Below are 21,955 nucleotides of genomic sequence, written 5' to 3' on the forward strand. Positions count from 1 at the left end.
AGCGAGGCCCACACAGCCTCAGATCTCAGCTGCCTTAGGCAGCCCCTGAGATTCACACTATGAAGAAGATTCTCTCCATTTTCAATAGCACCATTCTGACTAGTGCTACGGAATCATGGTTGAGCTTTGGGTCCGTCTTCATGAACTTTTACCCCAAGTGCATCTTTCTGGGTGCACTAGGGCTGCTGTTTTTGTACCTAAGGTACCGGATACAGAAATTCTACTTACCCAAACAGACCAGTCAAGGAATCAGAAAGGTAAGGTGGCGTGGGGACTTCCTGGGGCCACTCTTCTTCATTGGTAGTTGCGGTTTCTCCGTTCACATCACCACCGAGTGAGCTTGGTTGTCTGAGCACAGTACCTGAGCTAGAATTCTGTGAGAGGAGGGAGGACTGTGCACTTACAGCATGAAGCCTGGGATGGAAGGAATTAGTTTCATCTGGACCTATAGCCTCCCTCCCTGGGTGTCCATGTCTGGTGCTAAGTACCCATCCCTGGTCTCGTGGGCTTGGTTCCAGGTGTCAGGCTTTCTGAAGGAGAACTATGTCTGCTGACACTGGGTTCCAGGATCCAGTCCTGACTCATATGTTCCTTCTGCTCCCTTCACTTGGCCTTCCAACTCTCTGGCTGCAGGAGAGGCGCTGACCACTGGAGCCTCTGACCAGAACCTGGAGCCTGAGCTTTGTCCCCGGACAAAGCGTGTCAGGGGGAGCACTAGCACAGCGCTGGCCCCAGAGTCCATGCTGTTCAGTACAGGGAGTCGTATTGTAGTCGTTCCCAACCTCGAAACAAGCTTGCAGATAAAAATCCTCCTTTGGTTTCTCAAAGAAGGAAAAACTGAAAATATTCTATTACCTTTGAAAGTAAATAATAAAGATAGGGATTAAACACGTTTGATCAGAAATTACAGCGTTCTTGGTTAATGGGAGCTGGGGTGGGGGAGTTGGGGGGAGTGTTGTCCTAGGGAAAACAACAGGAAAAAAATCATTTTTTCTTTTTGTTCGCAGCAACAGGGCAGAGCTAAGAAGGAAAAGAGAACGTCGTTTAACGGTAGGCTCTGGCTCAGGGGTCTTATCACCCCACTTTCTTTCTTCCTGTCATTTCCCTGAGCGTCCAGGTCCATGATCCGAGGCTATCCCATCATCAGGCACAAACCCTTCCCTGACAATAGAACCCTCAGAGAAGACTGAGGAGCAGCCCCGAGTCCCTCTTCAGCTCACCGTAGGCGTGAAGTACTGATGCCTGACCTGGGCAGGAGGCGCTGCCCGGGCGGTGAGCGAGGCAGGTATCTAGGGAGGACTAGGCTTGTGTTGGAGCCACAGCTCCTGCCTCTTTGCATCACATACTTCACGCCTGGATGCTCAGGCACCTCTGAGGAAGCCAAGCTCGTGAGCTTCTGGGCTATCCATAGCAAGGTGAAGCTCAGGATGGACCACAGGTGAGCGGGCGTTGCTGGCGGGCGTTGCTGGCCCAGTTGCTGATGACGTCGCCACGTCTCCTGTTTCTCGATTTCAGACTGCGGTAGCTCAGGTGTTTCCCTAAGAGGAAGTGTGACGCCCACATCTCTGTCTTTCATTCCATACAACCTATTACCCCCCCCCCACCTTCCAGAATTCAGAAACTTACACGGAGAAGCGCGGGAGTGGAGGAAGCTGCAGTCTGTTGTGCAAAGGTGACTCTTTCTCCTTCCCCTACGGCCAGTCCTCCCCCCCAGCCTCAAGGACTTAGCATAGCCTACTCTTGTCACAGGAGGGACAGCCAAAGGAGCAAAGGAGTGAGGGTATAAACTGGGGGTATGCAGAGAGGCTTCAGCCTCCCTGGTGGCCAAGGACGACAGAGCAAAAGGAATAGGCACACAGGCTTTGGGTATCCACACCCCAGATGGGCCCGTAGGCCCTCTCTTTTGCATGCTGGTTGTCCTAGTTTTGAACCTCTCTGTGTGGTGGAACCCCACAACCATAAGTGACTTTAAGGAGAAAAGGTTTAACTTCAGCCAACAAATCCAGACCATGGTCAGTTGTTGAGGGAAGACAAGGCAGGAATTCAAAGGCAGGCCTGATGGCTACTCTACACATCGTTGCCTCTAACCAAAGATGTGAGCAACCTGTTTTGTAGCCAAGAATTCTGGGGAGTACTGCTTGCTAGCCTGAGCGGAGGCAGTCAGCTAGTTTCCTGGTCCACAGCAGCACCATCTATCTAGGGATGGCCTAGGCCTTCAAACAGCCAAGACAACCTTCCATAGACTCGACTGCAGGCCCGTCTTTTTCTAGGCAATCCCTCCACGGAGGCTCTCCTCTCAGGTGTAGCTAGGTTATGTCAGGTTGACAGGCAAAGCTAACTGGAACACAGGTCCTGACGACAGATCTGAACTCTGCCTGTTCTTCAGCCCCCGTGGACAACTCTACGACCCCTCCTACTTCCGGCAAGTGCTTTGTCCGAATCCCAGCTGTGACGTGTGTGACGGAGCATCGGTGAAGGTCAAGCGGCTGCTCTCGTGGGCCAGCCTTGAAGACTGTTCTGCCTCCGTGTCCAGCATGGCTTCCACAGCTTCCGTGACTGAGACCTCATTCACTCCCTCCTCTTCCCTCTCCCCGAGCCTTTCAGGATATCAGACCTCATCTTTTTCATTCGCACCTTCTCCCCCTCCTCCCTCCGTCCTCTCAACTAACGAGCTCGCCTCCTGGGAAGACATTCTTTTGTGCACGCCACAGGTCGACTCTCTGCCGCCAGAGCCCGCTTTCGCAGGCGCTGGCTTCCCACTGGATCACATCCTACCTTACCCGCTTTCCCATTCTCCTTCGGTGGCACAACCTGCCACTCAGCAAACAGGAGGGCTTTTAAGACTGGAAGAAACCATTCAGTCCTTGGCTGGCAGCCATGGTGACCTGTTTCTCGATGCAACGACAAGCCATGCCTTCCTAGAGTCCTCCCAACAGTCAGGTGGTATTTACAACTCTTCCCCACCCCAGTCAAAATGCTCAGTTAGCCAAGAGATCCCCAACCACCACCACTCTCCTGAAGATTTTGGCGGGAGACAAGCCTCACCCCACTTCCCAGTGCCTGAAGACCTCCTGAAAATACTTGAGAGACAAGAGGAAAGTCAGGCTGACGTTCTCGTGTCGAAGGACAGGGAAGGAGAAGCAGAACCTTTCCAAAAGGCACTTGCAGTTTGGGAGAAAAGGTCACAGCCATCTGCTGAACTACAGAACTCAGAAGACTCCTTTCCTCTAGGGGGCAGCAGAGCCATACTCAGGGAGCTGAATGCCCTGCAGGGGCTTGCTCAAGTGCAGACCGCTGAAGGCCAGTTAGAGGCCACGCCCTCACAGCACTTCTGGGGCCTGCCTTATCTCCACAGTGAGTCCATGAGCTGTATCACCACAGTATCCTCACACTGCTCCTCCATGTGCATCTGGTTCAATAGAGCTACCGACTCCCCAGCCCTGGCTCCCCCCGCACCTCTGTCCTTGCCGGATAGACACACACAGACCTTGACTCAAACTCAGTCCGGAAGCATCCATCTTGCCACGGCCCAGTCGCAGCTTCAGCCAATGCCAATGCTGTCACCTTCCTCTCAGTCTCAGGTTAGGGTTTGCGGTATGTATTTTCGTAGCTCCCAGGAGATGAAAACACTACTGCAACCTGAAATCCCCTACCTAGAGTACAACATGATGGCAAGAGAACAGGAAAGAGCGTGGGCGTTACCCTCTGTGGTCCAGAAATCTCAGGAAAAAGTTTGTCTCCTTCCTGCCAAGCCCTCCTTGGCCATACAAGCCTTTAAGATCCAAACTCCCAGATCTGTTCCTCCTAGAGACTTCCCCCTGACTGATGGATTCCAGAAGAAGTTTGAGCAACACCTTCGAAAGAGGTTCATCCTACAGCGCTGGGGCCTGCCTCAGGGCATCTATAAGTCTCAGCTGTGGGTGAATCCTGACCCTCCAGAATCATCTTGGAGCAGCCATGGGCGCTCTGGCTTGAAGCACGAAGATCACAAAGAGCCGCCCAAGCCACCTGTGTTAAACCAAGCTGGAAGCCCCCAAGAGAGGTGCTCAGGGTCTGTCTCTACAGAGAGAAAACCAGTCAAGGTGCAAGAACAGACTGTAGAGATTATTCAAAAATATCTCTGCAGTAACTCCAAGAGTGCTCTAGACAATGGCCTGCCATCATCTGACCAGGAGATGAACCTACAGGGTCGCTCAAGTAGTCTGTCAGACAAGCCTTCGGAAACCTCACAGGTGAGCCAATTCCGGAAAAAATTTGAAGCTGCCCCACAAGAACATCTGAGAGGCCATATCGATGGAACCAACGAGGATCAGGTCCCTGTCACTGTGCCCAAATTAGGGCATCGTCCTCTCCATTTTAACTCATGTGTAGGCAAGAAAGAAATCGGGGCTGAGACACAGCCACCACCCGAGAACAAGGATGAGCATACCAAGAGCACACAGAGAATTGCAATGTCTGCTGTGCAGCAGACAGCTGTTGTCCTTGACACCACCAGCCTGGAGGTGTCAGAGGGCAAAAGACACAGCCCAAAGGTGCCCAAAATGTTGGTTGAGGCTGGCCCTGTGCCACTGGGTAAGAGCCTGAGTTCTAGCAAAATAATCCAGGGGCCTCAGGGATCAAAGATGGATGACAAAAACATATTTGTATCCAACAAGGTAAGCAACCTAGTCAGAGAGCAGCTCAGTGGCCTTCATCCACAACCTATCAAGATGTTGAGTACCAGCCAGAGCGAGCATTCGGAAGAGGCAGATGGGAGCACATCAACAACACAAAGTAGTATCCTGTTCTTTGGAAGGGTCCCGGAAGAAAGATCAGGTCCCCAGGAAAGCCAGGCATCTGACTTCATTTATCAGGTGTTCAGGAAAGAGAAATTTAAATCAGAAGGCAGTCAGCCCATCCTAGCTCCAGAGCCCCCAAAAGACGAGCTTCCTGTCTTAGATATATTCACTTACAAAACTTTACCCGTTCATGACCAGAGCCCTTCCAGTGCTCCCATGAACGCTGCTCAGGTGGAGCAGCAGGAGCCCTGGGTGCCTCCTCACGCCTTAGGCAAGGGCCTGAACAAGGACACCCCTCTGTCTGCCAAGAGGTTGAGCCCTGCTCCACGGAAAACAGAAGAGCTTGGTGCAGGGGGTGCAGGGCCCGAGACATTACAACCCGATGGGAAGGACAGCCCGACCCAGGGGAATTCTGGGAGAAGGCCTATCCCATCCCTGCCAGGGAAGGCTCTGTCTCCTCCTGAGCATCAGTTCAGGAAGCACGTCAAACACTTTTTCCAGTGGCTTTCTCCTGACAAAAAATGCAAAGGACAGGAAGCACTCCTGAAAAGGGATGCTTCCCCATCGTTGTCGGTACCAGCGAATGACCCGGAACTAAAGGTGAAAGCTACTTCCCCTGGGAACACTGTAGCTCAGAAAGTCACGAGAGACTTTGGTAAGGTCCCCAAGGAGCAACTGGGGCAGAGGCATGGTGCGTCAGATACCTTGCGCCCCCGTGTGGCCTCATCTCCTCCCACCAAGCCTGTGAAAACTAAGCCGAAGAAAGAGTACTGGGTCCCGACAGCCCAGGGACGCCAGTTCCAACACCCAGCCCCCTTCTCTAAATTGCCAAGTCAGGCCACTGCTTTTGTTGGTCAAAAGAGAGGCGTGGCAGAAAGGGCCAGACAGCCCCAGAAATGCGAGGCTTTACAGCCTCGCCCACCTGGGTCCCACAGAGAGTCAGAGCTGCGCCCAAATCTCCTGTTGAGTCGAGCTGGGAAGGTTCCCCGGGGGACACCCCCCTTTGCTGTAGGAACTATGTTGGCAGACATGTCCCGGTTATGTGAACAGAAAATTCTGGCTCAGAATTTCAGTGGAAAAGATTTTGTTCCCCAGAAATAATCCACCTCTTAACAGTACTCAGTACCCTCAATAAATGTTTTAATGAAGTAATGTCTTTATGTGTGTGGGGGGGGGGCATGGATTTTAAGTGACACGGGGCTTGTGTTTAGGGAAAGGGCTAGGTTAATTCAGCTCTCAACAAGTTCTGTGTGCTTCTGAGAGGCGACCTTGGCTCTTGTGTTGTGACTTGAGAACCTTTGGTCCTCCTTACACATAGCCCGCACCTCCTCCTCCTCACCAGCTTTCACATCCTTGAGATCGAAGGCCTCTTTACCATAAAATGTTTCAGAAATGCTTTCTGTCAGAGTGGTTTTGACAATTGTCAGTAAGCATGACTGTGTGGGAAAGATCTGCAACGGTAACGCCTTGTGCCCAGCTGCTGCTGGGTGCTTGCTAACAGCTTTCAGAACCCATGCCATTTTGTCCTTGCCACTGGAAAACCACCCCAGAGAAATATTTCCCTTCCCTAATCATTTTCTTCAGCCTGTCTCCGTTTGTACTGCTAGGATGAACCTCCATAACCCAAAGCCACTTGAGAGGTTTATTTGACTTACACAGCCCAAGTTAAGGTCCACTGTGGGAAGCGAGGTCAGGAACTCAGGAGGTGCTGCCGCTGCTCTCTGGCTTACTCTTCACGGCTTGTTCAGCCTACTTTCCTATACAACCCAGGACCACCTGCCCAGTCCCCTCCATCAGTTGACGGAGGGACTTCACCCTTTATCAATCACTAGAAAAAATGTCCTGCAGGCTTGCCTGCCACCCAATCTTAAAACGAGGCATTTTCATAACCAAAGTGGTCAGCTGGCTCTCAGGAGAGAGAGCTAAGATCTGGACTCAATGCTGTGCTGGAGGAGCAAGGCCCTGACCTGGTCCCCTTCCAGACAGAGGCTACTCATCTAGTAGGCAGGACATGCCTCAAGCCCACCCATCTAGACAAATAACACCCTTGGTGACCATACCTTCAGAGTATTCTTAAGAACAGTGAGAAGGTGGGAGCTGTGGGTGCGGCAAAGGGCTTACCCAGAAGAAGGGCCAGGAAGGCTTCTGTGAGAGCTCAGGCTGGGCTAGCCTTAGAATGTGGACTTAAGAGGCTGCTGGGCCAGTGGGGAAGGATCCAGGAGAGGACAGCAAGTCTATTTACCAGCCTCCAAGGCCAATGTGGCCCCTTACTGTCCCCAGTATGGTTGCCTCCTTGTCTGGGGCCCTTCCATTTCTCCATCAGCCTCCTCAAGTATTGCTTGCTCCTCCTACCTGCAGTTTCTGCACACCCACGAGCCTTGGAGTCACTCTATGTCAAGGGCAACATTTTGATGGTTTGTCCTGTCACAAGACATGGATTCTGAGGAAGGGCGGGCCTTCGTCCAGCTTACCTCACCGTCCCTCCTGCCTGGTCTAATTTCATTTTTTCTGTTTGCACCTCTTCAGATTTTCTGCTTTCAATTAGCCATTGTAGACATTCTACCATCTTGAAGAGCAGGGCATTGTACTGTCTGGTTTTATGTGTCCAACTTGACAGGAGCTGCTTTCTTTTTTTTTTTCTTTTTTTTTTTCTTTTTTTCGGAGCTGGGGACCGAACCCAGGGTCTTGTGCTTGCTAAGCAAGCGCTCTACTGCTGAGCTAAATCCCCAACCCCTAGGAGCTGCTTTCTTATAGAACCCAGGAGGGCCCATTGTGGGTGGTGCCATCGCTGGGCTGGTGGTCTTGGGTTCTGTAAGAGAGCAAGCTGAGCAAGCCAAGGGGGAGCAAGCCAGTAATCAGCATCCCTCCATGGCCTCTACATCAGCTCCTGCCCTGTGTGAGTTCCTGTCCTGACTTCCTTTGGTGATGAACAGCTATGTGGAAGTGTAAGTTGAATAAACCCTTTCCTCTCCAGCTTGTTTCTTGTTTGGTCATGAAGTTCATTCAGGAAGAGAAACTGGCTAAGACAGTCATCCTGATGCCTGCAGTCTTCCAGCTCAGTCCACCCAATCTACTGCATTTCTCAAACAGTGCTAGTCAGTTACTACTGGACTGAGCAGCCCAAGGTATTTCCTAGACTGCCAGCGAGTCACGCTTCTCTACTTGCCACAGGAGACCGCTAAGTGGCATGTCAGTCCACCTCATGCTCCAATGTAGCCATAGATCATTCAGCTTGACGGAGTCACTCCTCTTCACTATGCAGCCTGCCCTGTTTCCCAGTCTACCCTGGTCCCCCAGTCCTCCGTGTATCCTACCTGATCCACCCCACCCAATGTCCTCCCCTCCATTTTAACTCTACAGAGCACTTCACTCCTCACAGCTGCGTCTTTCCTCAGCTTACCAGGAATCTAACAGTCTCCACACGCTGCTCACAGGATTTGGTTCTAGATTCCCTTCCTAGATTCCACCTTTGTCGTAAAGGGTCTTCTGCGGCAACAGAGGCAAACAAGGGTCCCCTCTAGCATCTGATCACTGACCACTGGGTCCTAGACTTGACCAAGTCACTCTATTCTAAGAAAATTACCTACCCTATCAAGGAAGAATGAGTTCATTTATGGGGACCACTGGTCTCAGAGTGCCAAAGCCCATACAGGAGAATGACAGATGGCTTTAGAATTCACACAGCCACATGGGTGGGCCTCGGTGTGGCAGGGCCCAAGGACCACGTGTCCTGAGGACGTCGTGGTGTGATGGACTTCTGCTCCACTTACTGCCCTCACCTCCACCTTGATCTAATTATCTGAAAACTCTAAGAGGGCTTCCAGTCCCTCACTAGGCAGCATCTCTGACACAATAGCAACACTGGATCCCTTTCAGGCACTGCTACTGGATCAGATTAATGATTCATCACAGCCCTGGGAAAGAACTTAGGTCAATTGTCAGCTAAGACCACCTTTAGAAATCATTTGGAGACGTAAAATTGTTAGTGAAGCTGGGTTGAGATGTTACTACTGGAGCTGATGCAGAAAACCTTAGGAAACATTCAGAAAGGCACATTCTTATTCCTTAAGCTAGGGACCTTAAGCCAGGGAACAAAAAAAAAAATGGCAGCGCTGGCTGACGTGGCTCTCGCTGAGGCTGGACTGGTGATCATTGATTTCTTCTATCCATTTTTGCTGCCCTCGGGTTCCTAATATGGTTATTAAGAATTGCTGATGAGTAGATATAAATTCTGAGCATTTAAGGTGGATACAAATGGTTTTTATATAGTTTAGATTTGTGACTTTTAAGATTCTTGAGAGATTACTGTTAAAGATAAATAGTAAGATAATTGCTCCTTTCTTTGTAACCGTTGCAAGTTGCTGCCTGTCAGTGAGGGAAACTGTCCGAGAAAGCTCCCTGGCTTGCTCACACTTTGTCACTCTGTTGCAAGTTGCTCAGTTACGAATGTTCCTAGGGTTTTTTTTTTTTGAATAATTTGTTTCCTTTATCTGCACTGCATGATATTATTTCTTGTAAAGGTATTGGGGAACACTTTCTTCATAATCATTCAGTAGAAGAAAACTAAAACAGAATCACATTGTAATTTTACACTGCTTGAAAGATTCTACTGGGATATACAAACTGTAGAAGAAAAAAATGGAATGTAGAGGGTTTGAACATTGGTCCTTCCACCCTTCAACTGTGTATACTATGCATACATGTAAAGCTTGTCTGGGGGTGTGTTGGAGCTTACTCCATCCATCGAGTGTGTGTGTGTGTGTGTGTGTGTGTGTGTGTGTGTGTGTGTGTGTAATGTTTGTAGCATGTTTGCTGGGGCTCTGAATGCTCTGAACAGTCTATGTGAGAATGTGTATGTATCTGTCCGCAGTTTTGTGTGTATGCATGCATGTATATACTTGTGTGTATGAAGTTATTGAACTCTTTTTGTTCTATCCTGTGTGTGTGTGTCTGTGTGTGTGTCTGTGTAAATTCTCTCTTTCCTTCTCTTTCTTATTGGCCCCAAGGAATTAAAAGAGTTACGAGTTTATCTGCTGGCCACAGGGAATACCAGCCCCAGTAAATGAAGCTGTGTTCCCTCAGAGAAAATTCTGCTCAGTAACTTCTCTCATCACTGGCTGCCATTGGCATCAGCCCCAATAGGTATCTGGATCCACCCCCGCCAGCAGCTCTAAGCACTGACCCCTCCACGGTGCCCACCACAAGGACACCGGACATTGGCACTCAAGAATATAGAAAAGATTAGAGAGGGGAATTATGAACCAAGGGCTAGGGCAAAGCAAATTGCCCCGAAAACCAGGGAGCGAAAATCTCTTCTTCCGATGTCACCTCAGTCCTATAGAAGTAACCTCAGGGGAGAATATATCTTCTAAAAGAAGCATAAAGGGGCGGCCAGTACAATCTGGGGGGATTGGATCCTTTCCCTGATCTAAGCTCTGGCACTAACCTAAGCCACGCACAAACAACACAAGAAAACACATTTTTCAGAAAATGTATCAGTGAATCAATACTGTCAGCAAGGGAAAAATTACCATTGGGTAGAAAACATATTCCCTAGAAAATCTGGATAAGCATTTCATATGGTTAATGGGAACAAACCCCCCAGCAGTGCCTTCAACACAGAGAAGGGCAGCCGGAGCCTCCTAGCCAGCTTGACACCTACAGATAGGACTTTGGTGGAGAAGCATGCATGGGGGAGGGCTCCACCATCTTAGCTTTTCCAGTAGTGCCGCACCTCTCAAGGGCTGTCTGCCCTTGTCCTGGGCTGCAGGACTCAGCCCTCTGCACTTGAGAGCAGGAAGCTCTGCAGCAGAAGTGGGGCAGCCTCTGGGCAGGCTCTGCCTGAGCCTGCAGTTGCAACTCCTGCTGAGCTTCTACAGACCCCATGAGGGGAGACACAGGTGCCTGGGGACAAGGAATGACTGTCCAATGCCTGAACCCTAGCTGTTTCCTGAGGACCATCCCAGGCTCTCTCACACATTTCTGAGCTGCTGTGTTCCCACAGAACTCACATCTCCCTTTGATGAGGCTTGCGCCCTTCACTGGCATTAATGAGGAGCAGCCCCTGGCCAGGATCTTTTCCTGCCCTTTGTGTTTCCTCCCAGGGGACAGCCTCTGCCAGAAGCCCTTCACCTGGTTGGGGAACTGATTTTCCAGAGGCTGACTCTTAGGTGTCAGTGCTGGGGAGGATGTGTGTCCTTGGGTTTCCTCTGCTGCCCTGGCCTGAGCACAGTGTCTCTTCCCTCTGGTCTGGGATGTCCCTAAGCCTGCATCCCCTCCACCAAGCTTTCCTGCCTCAGTTACCAGTGGGGGCACTCCTCTGGCAGCTGGGGGACAGTCCTTGTTCTTGCTCTTGCCTGAGACATATGCAGGGACCCAGGGACCCTGCCGTGGCTCCATGTTGATGCCCACAGAGGGGAAGTGCACATGCAGCACCTGAGAAACCGCCATGTCCCCACTGGAGGGGCCCCGGGGTTTGGAAGTCATTTCTTCTGAGGCAAAGGCTGTGGCGGGCAGGTCTGGCACCTGGATGTGTGTCTCGCCCTCTGAGTTTGGCACGACTTCTGTGGACACCTGACTTTTAGAGTGAGGCGTCTCAGAGTCCTGGGGAACGGACATTCCCTGCAGGGACTGACATTCAGTCGCATGGCTCCCTGGGGAGCACAGGCCCTGGGTGCCTTTCAAGTTCTTAGTGGACTGTGGGTCAGGACCAGGGAGTTGCTCTCCCTTGTGTAGCTCTGTGGACCCCTCAGCCATGGAGCAGTCTTTCCAGTTCTTCCTTTCTCCCTGAGAGCCCTGTGTGTTGTTGCTGGAAGCCAATCTCTCCTCTGTTGGCCCATCTGGGCTCATGGGTGGCTCTGGGTCAGGCCTGCTGTCTGATCTAGAATGTTGCCGGATGCCTTTGTGTGCCATACTGGGTGTCCAGTGCTTGATCGGCTCTCGGCCACTTGGGGCCATGCTAAGGTCTTTGTCTACACACACCTTCTTGTTCTCAGAGGCTGGCTGTGTGTGGCCCACAAGCCAGGCAGCAGGGAGAGGCCTGTGTTGGATGGGGACTAAATCCACTGTCCCCTTTCTATCTCCATTAGTGTTTCTTCTGAGGAACCTGGAGGGCTTGTCAGAATCCACTGTACAAACGCTGTGGGCTCGAGTGTGGAGCTGATGGAAAGGTCGAGATGGCGCTGCTCTTGTCAAGTAGGACTCTAGGGATTCCTCAACTCTTTGAGGAAGGCCGAACGCCATCCTCCTGCCGAAGGTTGTGATGTGTTCTTCCAGCACCTTTTCTTTGCTAGGACTGAGCGTCAAGCTGTGGGGGTGCTCTGTCGGTCCGTCTTCCTCACCTGCCAAAGGTGCCACGTGTCTGGAGGAGGTCTCAGGTGCAGGCAGTGCCACAGTCATAGAATGCCTCGACCTGTCCACGGCGCTAGGGATCTCGCCCCCACTGATTTCCCTCATTTTCCTGATCAGGTGTTCTTCCAGGATGTTTTCAATTCCTTTCTGGTGCACCTGTGAAGGGCTTGAAAGTTTGCCGGGCTGCCTGCCTTCCTGACTCTCCGGCTGCGTCTTCTGTGGCGCCTCCTGAAGGTTGCCCTGGGGACGGTCGTTTTGGCCAGTATCTTGACTGTATGTCTGTTCTTTGACCAAAATCTCCTGCTGCAGAGAATGACCTTCAGGCAATCGAGAGAGAAAGCCTCCTGCTCCTCCAGGTCCAATGGCCTTCGAGTCCTTGTTGCCATGGCTCTTAGAGAAAGGAGTCTTCGAGAGTCCACGGCTCCTCCTGGACTCAGAGATGTCAGTCTGTTCTGGCTGAGGACACATGAGTGACAGGGACTCATCGATCCTGTGGGGCAGGCCCCAGCGGCGTTGAATGAGTCTCTTTCGGAGATGGTGTTCCAGTTTCTTCTGGAGCTCCCCGGTGAGGGGGAAGTCTCCAGGAAGGATGGGCCGAGGAGTACAGGCCTTGGAGGAGCGACTTGCAGACAAGAACTTGGGAGGGGAGGGGCAAAAGGCATTCTGGGATTTTTTGATCACCAAGGGTAAACCCCACACCCTCTCTTGCTCTTTTTTCAAGATGTTGTATTCCAGGCACTGTGTGGCAGAAGGTCCGAGAGGCTGCTCGTCTCCCTGGGGTCTGTGAAAATGCACCCCACAGTATCTCAGCTCGGATTGAGAAGGAGCAAGCGTCAAGACTGAGACGGGGTATTGGAGTTGAGGCTGAGGCTGCGACTCAGCAAGAGGGTCACATGTAGGATGAGACTGGGGCTCGGGCTGTAGCCAGGTCTGTGATCCATACACAGAGAGGGGCGTGGGAAGCAGAATCGCATGGGAGTAGTCAGCAATGGAGGCCTCGGCGATGCTGTTGAAGCAGACAAATGTTGAGGAACGGTCATACAAGGAAGTAGTAGGGCGCAGGGCCTCACTGTGTAGTGAAGGGGGGCCCCAGAAGAGCTGGGCAGGTTTGAGTTCCTCGTGGTCTTCAGAAGTCCTGGAGTGAGGGAGCTGCTGGTGCGTGACCTTGCTTCTTGCTGAGTGAGAAGCCGCCAAATCTTGTGGCTCAACCAATGACTTTCCCAGCGGCAGCTTCTCCGAAGAACTGGGTGACTTTGTAAAACAATCTTTGTTCTCCTCTTCCTTTGCCATCAGGAAATCACGCCCCTTCTGGTCTAGCCTTTTGAGCAGTTTCAGGGCATCAGAGTTGGGGGAAAAGAGCTGTCCGGGCTCTAGATGGTAGGCCCTTGTTTCTTTCTGCAAAGAGGCTTGAGAAACATGGGTAGGTGGGGGACGCTGGTTATCTAAGCCTGAAGATAACTGGTTGTCAGCAGCAGGCTGCCGTGGGGAGGCAGCTGGCATTGCCTGTCTTACATAGCCAGTGCCTTTGACTAGTGGGACATTCACAGACACCTCATTGGGTCCGTCCACCAGAGATCTAGCGGTTTCCGGCCGGAAGACTGCTTCCGACTTCTGCACTTCTTTCTTCGGAAGAGGAAAAGAAGGGAATGGGTAGGGTGGGGTGGGGTCCGGTAGAGGCTTAGGGTTCAAGGGAAGTGCAGACTCTGGTGTCAGAGAGTCATGCAGCAGTGCGGTTGAGTGGAAGCCCTCTAAGGGGGCAAAGCAGTTAGGTGAGAGGATAGACTGAGCCAGCGGCAAAGGCTCCTGAGGACCGGCTGGAGCTGGATGTCCTGGCTGCCTTCCTGTGAGCAGAGAGGACAGAATAAACGAGGCCTCTGTCACAGGAGCTGTGGAAGTCACGTAGAAGTGAGAGGCAGCGCCATCTTTGAGGATGGCCTGGGAGAGCTGGTGACCAACATCACCAGATCTGTCACATACAGGGAAGAGGGGACCTCCATGTGGCAGCAGTTCATCGCAGCTGGCATCGGAGGGCTCCCTCGGAGGGCTGTGGGAGATACAAAGGTGGAGCTATCATTCGGGCCAGCCTAGCCCCGCTCACACTGCCCTGTCCATGGCTGTCGTCTGTGACCTCCTCCCGTGTCCGGTTGCTAGGTGCACCCCTCCCCCCGAGAGGGTTGTGGGGAAGCGTGAGGTATGTGGGGGAAGGGAAACCAATCACCTTCGCTGGATTGTCTGTAGCTTTCTTCTCTGCTCCACTTCTCCCTGGCAAGTTCCCCCATCTCGAATAAGCAAGACAATGGGGTTATGGGGAACCAAGTATTGAGGAGCTAGCATTGCAAGGGAGTAGACTTAGGGAAAACACTTAGGGTCTCGATTCCTGAAAGCACCAAGAAGCAACAACAAATGCTCCCTGAGAACACTCTCAGAACATTCCCCAGGTTCACAGGTGCGGCTCAGATGCTAACCCCCCCACCCCCAACCCCACCCCCGCCTCCCCGTGTTGTCACCAGTGTCATTCAAGTGTCATTCAAAACTACTACGGGAAACACTGCCCTGTGGTTTCCTCTCAGCTGTCAGCTCCCAGGAAGGAAGCAGGGGATGCAGTGTCAGGAGACAGAAGCTGTGCTTCAAAGCCGCCAGTACCCCACTGCACATCTCACAGGAGCCCAAGGGGCCGTCCTGCACAGGTCAGCCTGTCTTCATAGGAGTCTTTCCTCATAGGCTCCTGTCTCGATTAAGGGACTATGTATAGTAACTGACATCCTCAGAACATAAACCTGGAATCCTATGGAAGGCACAGCGTAGAGAGCCCTGAGGGAGCCCAGAGGCAGACACCTACCTGTAAGGTCTTGCCTTCTCTCCTTCCCTTCCTCCTGTGGCTGTCAACAACAGAAGAGAATAAGCTGGGAATTCACCGGTTAAGAGGCTCAGAATCCCACCGAGCAGGCACATCCTGGGACGCTTGGATAACAAGCCGCCATGTCTGTTTTACTAACTGGAGGTGGCGGCTTGTTTCTGCTCTCCTCCTCTGGGGGACTAAAGGACCATGTGCATGGCCTTCTTTCTGAGGAATTTACACCTGTGCTGCTCCTGAGGGTAACCAGTCCTAGAGGGAAAGACTGGGCTCCATTCTCTCTTCAGAGATCCCCTTCAACATTCAGCACTGTGATCCTGACCAGCTCATCATGGAAGAGGGTAGGGGAAGGGACACGTGAGGCAGGAGTGGACCATGGGACCCACTGTCAGGAGAGGCTGGTCTCACCCCCAGAGCCCAAAGACTGTAGTAGCCAAGCCATTAGGACCAGTTTCCTACTTTGTCCTGGAAACTTCAGCCACACAGATAGGAAGGTGAATGTGGGCTCCACGTGGGACTCTTAGTCCTCCCTGATGCCTCTTGTGAGCTAGGACAGAGGTCTCCTCTCTCCCGCCTCTCCTCCCCTTCCCTCTCCTCTCTCTTCTCTCCCCTCCCCTCTCTCCTCTTCTCTCCCCTCCCTTTGCACACCTCTCCTCTCCTTCCCTCTCCTCTCTCATTCCCTCCCCTCTTTTCCATTTTTCCCTCCCCTCCCCTCTCCCACCTTTCCTCCCTTTCCCTCTCCTCTCCTGTTCTCCCTTCCCCCTCTTCTCCTCCTCCCCTCTCTCATTTCCTCACTTTTCTTTTCCTTTCTCCTTCCCTCTCCTCCCTTCCCATCCCCTCCCTTCTCTCCCTCTCCCCTTCCCTCCCTTCCTTCCATTCTCCTTCCCTCCCTCCCCTCTTCTCCTCCCCTCTCCTCTCCTCCTCTCCTCCCCTCCCCTCTCCTCTCCTCCCCTCTCTTCCCTCTCCTCTCTTCACTCATTCATCTCAGACATCTGACAGCCAAACCCATCCCACAGCCAGAGAGCACAACTACAGCCCAGCAATGAAGACTCTCTTTTGGGAATTCACCACACTTCCTTACCTTTGGGGCGTATTTCTTTCTCTGCAGAGACCGGGCAAGCAGTCTCACTATCAGGGAGCTGATGTACAGAAGCAGGAGCCCCAGTCCACTCAGAAGAGTGGAGCTAAGGTCTATGTGGTAGGAAGCTGAGCCAAAGGTCAGCCATGTCTCTGTGAGGCCATTCAGAGATGAGAAAATGTTCTCCATAGTATAAACAGCATGGCTGCCTGAGGTGTCTGATTCTGAGAGTTCATGAGCTTGACTAGAGCCCCAAGCCTGCATCACAGAGCAGGGGAGAGTCACAAGGGTTTCTGAGGGCGGGGAGGAGGGTGTGTCTTCAGCCCTTCCCCCACCTCAGGAGCTCCTCAGAGCCCTCTGCCCAATGCTGCTGCCCCTTGCTCCCATCTGCCCTTTCCTCACACCATACTCCTCAGGGGAACTCTCTGTTGTTCCATCAGCAGCCCAGACTGTCACCCAGTCCCCTTGCTGTTTGAAGAACTTGATTTGGACCTCAGCAGTTCTGCTACTATGTAGTGCCTGGGATTCTGCTTTGCCATGACATTTACTGTCTCAGGACAGCAATGTCGTCATACAGATGCTACGTACAGAATGGCTGTCCCCTCCCTTAAAGTGGGTCCATGACTCTAGGATCTTTACACATCTTCTTTCCAAATGTCCCTTAGTAACTTTTGTGTATGAATTAGCTTGTGGTGTCTCTAATTAGTGGGGTAGAATCAAATCACGAAACTGACTTTTCACAAATTATCTGCAAAGGACCAAAGGATATGTGTGCATGCCTGTGTGTGTGTGTGTGTGTGTGTGTGTGTGGTGCAGAACGGATACTCAACACTGGTAAAATTTCACTAATCAGAAAAAAAAAGAAGTAAACTTGTTGCGGGAATTTGCAGCCCCAAAAAGCCCATATGAAAACCAGTTATTGTGTTTATAAGCCACGTACCCAGATCGGGCAGATCTAGAGCTCTCCTAGCTTATTCCTCAACTATGAGACCCTTTGCTCTTGCACTTTCTCCCAGCCACATGGCTCTTCTCCATCTCAGTTTCCTCTTCCTCCTCCATCCTCTGTCTCCTCTGTCCCCTCTCCCAAAACCTCTCATCCCACCTTTCCCCTCTGCCACCCAATCGTAGGCTCTAGCCTTTAATGATCAGATAGAATGGGGAGAAGCTTCACGTGAGATCCACTGCTGATGGAGGTGGGGAGGTGGGAAGCCCCTCCGGAGGAAGCAGAATTGACATCGGAATTCAAACAGTGCCAGGGCAACCCACAACATTAACTTACTCCAAGAATACCAAGAACCTTTATATTCATGTTGGTGATTTAAATTTGGCTTCACATGGAGAGACTCGGGAGAAAGTCAGATCCAAGATGCTCAGGAGGTGGGCTAGGGAAGTGTGACCAGGAGACCGGAGAGGTTCAGGTGGGAAGCATGCCGAGCTGCCGTGGTCTGTGGAGGCTGGAGCAGCTGAGAAATCAGGATTGATCCGGGGCAGGCTAGAGTGAACTAGACCATGACTTGTCAAACAAGATGCCTTGCATAGGATAAGATGTAGAGGGAACTGCCTAATTGGGTCCATTGTATCCACTGACAATTGTTGCACAGAAGGTAGACTATGGTCAGATCAATTGTATCCATTGGAGATCTTTGCTACGGCCAGCTGGGGAACGCTGAGCACAGGAAGGTGGAGGCTCACTAGAAAGGGTGGGCCAGAGTGGGCAGGAGGCCAGGAGATACTAGAATAGTATGTGTGAGGAGAGGAAAATGCTGGGTGGACTAGGGGAAGCTGGAAAATGGGACTCACTGGGTAGACTCTGTGCTGGGGAACAGCAGGCTCGGTAGAGTAGAGTCAGACGGAGAATGTAGTACACCGGACCACGAAGGTGAGCTGGAGATCATGGCGATCCAGGCAGTGGGAGCATGGAGCGCGTTGTAACTGGGAAACAGTATGGTCTGGGTGCACAAGCAGCAGCTGTAGAATGGGGTGCAATAGGAACAACGGAGGGAGTGGGGGAGACTGGGGGTGAGTGGAGGAAAGGTATGTGTTGGTTGAACGGAGGCAGTAGGGATAGGAGGCCTGTGGGTCTGTGAGGTGACGAGCACACCAAGGAGGTTGAGGTAATTCGATGGTGGACTGTTTGAGCTGCAGGACAACAGGGTGGACAAGGGCAGGGAGTGTGTGGGCTGAGGGGAGGAACAGGATACACCGGGTAGAATCGTGGATAACATGAATTTTGGAACACCGCAGGGCTGGCAGGAGAGCTCACCAAAGACAGTGGTGTGGGTATGGTGTCAGCTGTCATCCAAGACTCTGAGGACTAGTTGGGTTGAAGAAATAAGTACTCTGGTGCGACTAGTGTGGCCTGGGGAATGGGAAAGGCTATACAGGACAGGGGGCATGCTGTAAGGGGCAGTAGGAGTTACTGGGGAGGGGATGGCTGGAATGAAGAAGACTGGGATGAACTGGGGAACAAGATGGGCTGTGTTGCATGCAGCCACAGTTTAGGGTGTGTTGGGAGGCAGGGCATGCCAGGTTGAATAGGGCCAGTATGGTCAGTATTAGTCTGGCTTGTGAAGAAAGGCAGAGTAGACTAAGGCACAGATATAGTGCAGGTTAAAAGTCAGGGAGAAGCAGATTTAGGGGACATGGGGTGGACGGGCAGGAAGAAAAGGAGGACCCAAAATGTACTGAGTGAACTGGAGCGGGTTGGGGGATCAGGGTATATTCAGTGGATCTGGGAAATGTGCAAGCTAGCAAGCCAGAGATGGGAAGACAGAGAGGACTGGTGAGACAGGCAGGGTGGTAGGTGTCTTAGTCGTGGTTTCTATTCCTGCACAAACATCATGACCAAGAAGCAAGCTGGGGAGTAAAGGGTTTGTTTAGCTCACACTTCCACATCGCTTTTCATCACTAGAGGAAGTCAGGACTGGAACTCAAGCAGGTCAGGAAGCAGGAGCTGATGCAGAGGCCATGGAAGGATGTTACTTACTGGCTCGCTTCCCCTGGCTTGCTCAGCTTGCTTTCTTATAAAACCTAAGACCACCAGTCCAGGGACGGCACCACCCATAATGGGCTGGACCCTCCCACCCTTGATCGCCAATTGAGAAAATGCCTTACAGTTGGGTCTCATGGAGGCATTTCCTCAAGGGAGGTTCCATTCTCTGTGCTAACTCCAGCTTGTGTCAGGTTGGCACACAAAACTAGTCAGTGCAATAGTCAAGAGACACTAGATTAAATCGGTATGGGGAGCACGCAGGCCCTTGTGTTCCCATGTATTGGGTGCACCTAGAATGTTGGCATTCAGGGTTGTTCCTTCAAGGGAAGAAATCCAAAGTCCTGTTACCCACCCGGAAGGCTGAGAAGAGGTGTGCATTCTAGCCTGGTGACTTTTGTACTCTCTGTGTGACTGAAGACCACCAGACCCTTCCCCAGAGCCTCATCACAAGCTTGGTTTTCCTCAGTCAATCTATAGAAGAGCCTGTCTTTACGGATCGTATCACGTGTACTTGTTTGTTTTCCGGGACTCGGTGTGTCCCTCGTACTTTACAAAAGAGTTTTGATGTAGTCAAGCATGGTCTCTATTTACCTCACTCTGGAACTGAGTCAATTGTCACTGGGAGAAGTTTTCACCAAATTGAGCTTTGCTTAAATACACCTAAAATAAACCGCCTGTGGGTCAGATTCCGGAAGTCTGAACCAAAGCCTGTTACTCGTCTGTGTTGGAACTGTTTTCTTGCCTCCTGTGGACTGTGACTACACTGGCTGTGGTGGCTGCAGAGATCTCCCACAAATTGGCAAAGGCCCAACCAGGGCAAGTTGTTGAGCAGCGCAATTTGTAGGCTGGCCAGAGGCAGGTTTTCAGGGGATGCTGGGAGGCCTAGCAAACTGTGGTGACTTTCAGAGTGAGAGATGCTGGAGAGTGGTCTAAGGACCAGGACAGGCTCCCCAGACAAGGCTGGGGTGGTGGCCGAGCCTCGACGGGATCCCCATGAGCAGGAGCACAGGGCACTCCTGGGTCCAGCAGAATGCCGGCTGCCTTTCCCATAAAATGGCCATCCGTCTATCTGTCTTCTTCCTCTACCCATCCTCATCGTCTGAGTCAAACTTACCTAGGAATGTTGCAAGAACAGGAAGACATTCGTTTCCTCAACAGAGCCATCTGGGACCATCTTGAACAAAAGGTCCTTACAAAGCCACCATTCATGTTGTGAGAGAGAAAAAAAAAAAAACAGTGGGGAATATCCTGGAATTCATTTACAGGACCACGAAACATTGATGGCATAAGAAAAGAAAAGAGAAACACGGGCTGGAGAGATGGCTCAGCAGTTAAGAGCACTGACTACTCTTCCAGAGGTCCTGGGTTCAATTCCCAGCAACCACACAGTGGTTCACAACCATCTGTAATGAAATCTGATGCCCTCTTCTGATGATGTACTTACATAATGAAAATAAATCTAAAGAAGAAAAGAAATAGAGAAAAAAGAAAGGGAAACTGAGTATTCCTGGCACACCTCCTGAATAGTTCATGAATAGTATCTTGCATACCACATCTCTCTCCTTCTCCTCTCCCTCCCCATCGCCCCCCCCCGTGTGTGTGTGTGTGTGTGTGTGTGTGTGTGTATGTGTGTATGTGTGTATGTGTGTATGTGTGTATGTGTGTATGTGTATGTGTGTATGTGTGTATGTGTGTATGTGTATGTGTGTGTATGTGTGTATGTGTGTATGTGTGTATGTGTGTGTATGTGTATGTGTGTATGTGTGTATGTGTGTATGTGTATGTTTGTATGTGTGTGTGTATGTGTGTATGTGTATGTGTGTATGTGTGTGTATGTGTGTATGTGTATGTTTGTATGTGTGTGTATGTGTGTATGTGTATGTTTGTATGTGTGTGTATGTGTGTATGTGTGTATGTGTGTGTATGTGTGTGTATGTGTGTATGTGTATGTTTGTATGTGTGTGTATGTGTGTATGTGTATGTGTGTATGTGTGTATGTGTGTGTATGTGTGTATGTGTGTGTATGTTTGTATGTGTGTGTATGTTTGTATGTGTGTGTATGTGTATATGTGTGTGTGTATATGTGTGTATGTGTGTATATGTGTGTATGTGTGTATGTGTATGTTTGTATGTGTGTGTATGTGTTTGTATGTATGTGTATGTGTGTATGTGTGTATGTGTGTATGTGTGTGTATGTGTGTGTATATTTCTTGTCAGGTTAAATAACCCTGACAAGAAATGCTATCTGGATAACACATGAGTGGTTCTTTGGTTTGGGACATTAATGTGTGATTACCTAGAGTGGGTGACATACATCAGTGAGGGCCCTCAACCACGTTCTTCTTTAAGGCACTGACACTCCAGGGTCCTACTCTGTCATTGAGGACCCCAGGGATCACCCTCAGAATTTACCAACAACCAGCCCCATCTAAATGAATGTCCCATCGACCACTGACATGGCAAGACACAGTGTTTATCATAGGTAGAGTGAGGAGAAACAGGGTAAAAAAAAAAATACTAGGTAAAGGAGATGGAAGGAGGAAAGATGTACTCTTCCTGGACATGAAACTAGTTCTCTGATTAATCAATGGGTTCTGTACATTTAGAGCATAGTCAAAAACCTTAATGCAATTAAACTTTTACTAACGGTGGGAAAAATACATGGTGTGCCTTTATGTACAAGAATACATGATTTGACCAAAAATATATGATCTAACGTGAGTAATATTTATATCAGTTTCATGACTTAACTGTCACTCTGACCAAAACACACCCAAGGCTGACTCAGAGGTGTTTACTTCTCAACATTTTCGAAGATAAAATATAAGGAGCAGAGGGAAAAAAACTGGTCTTCAGATGGCACGTATATGAGACCAGCCTGGTAGCCAAGGCTGTGGATATCT

The 21,955-nt window shown here is 50.9% G+C and overlaps 3 protein-coding genes across 3 annotated transcripts in view; 2 read left to right on the forward strand and 1 right to left on the reverse strand.

Annotated features, from left to right (window-relative positions):
* The first annotated feature begins 36 nt into the window (after positions 1 to 36).
* Positions 37 to 5,923, forward strand: Spata31d1 (SPATA31 subfamily D member 1). The gene is given in 4 exon segments (NM_001134606.1): positions 37 to 257; positions 1,008 to 1,050; positions 1,612 to 1,672; positions 2,387 to 5,923. Coding segments are annotated over 4 exon segments (3,795 nt in total). The 5' UTR covers positions 37 to 59; the 3' UTR covers positions 5,880 to 5,923.
* Positions 5,924 to 10,262: 4,339 nt separating this feature from the next.
* On the reverse strand, positions 10,263 to 16,280 carry Spata31d1b (spermatogenesis associated 31 subfamily D, member 1B). Its single transcript, NM_001408728.1, is given in 4 exon segments — positions 10,263 to 14,172; positions 14,347 to 14,407; positions 14,968 to 15,007; positions 16,064 to 16,280. Coding segments are annotated over 4 exon segments (4,023 nt in total). The 5' UTR covers positions 16,250 to 16,280; the 3' UTR covers positions 10,263 to 10,436.
* Positions 16,281 to 17,750: 1,470 nt separating this feature from the next.
* Positions 17,751 to 21,955, forward strand: part of Spata31d3 (SPATA31 subfamily D, member 3) — a 42,601-nt gene continuing 38,396 nt past the window's right edge. The window contains exon 1 of the mRNA XM_087590361.1: positions 17,751 to 17,939. The gene's annotated coding sequence lies outside the window, so the exon portion shown is untranslated. The remainder of the gene's footprint in view (positions 17,940 to 21,955) is intronic.

The sequence above is a fragment of the Rattus norvegicus genome, chromosome 17 (genome assembly GCF_021556685.1).
Source record: "Rattus norvegicus strain SHRSP/BbbUtx chromosome 17, alternate assembly SHRSP_T2T, whole genome shotgun sequence".
Classification (NCBI taxonomy): Eukaryota; Metazoa; Chordata; class Mammalia; order Rodentia; family Muridae; genus Rattus; species Rattus norvegicus.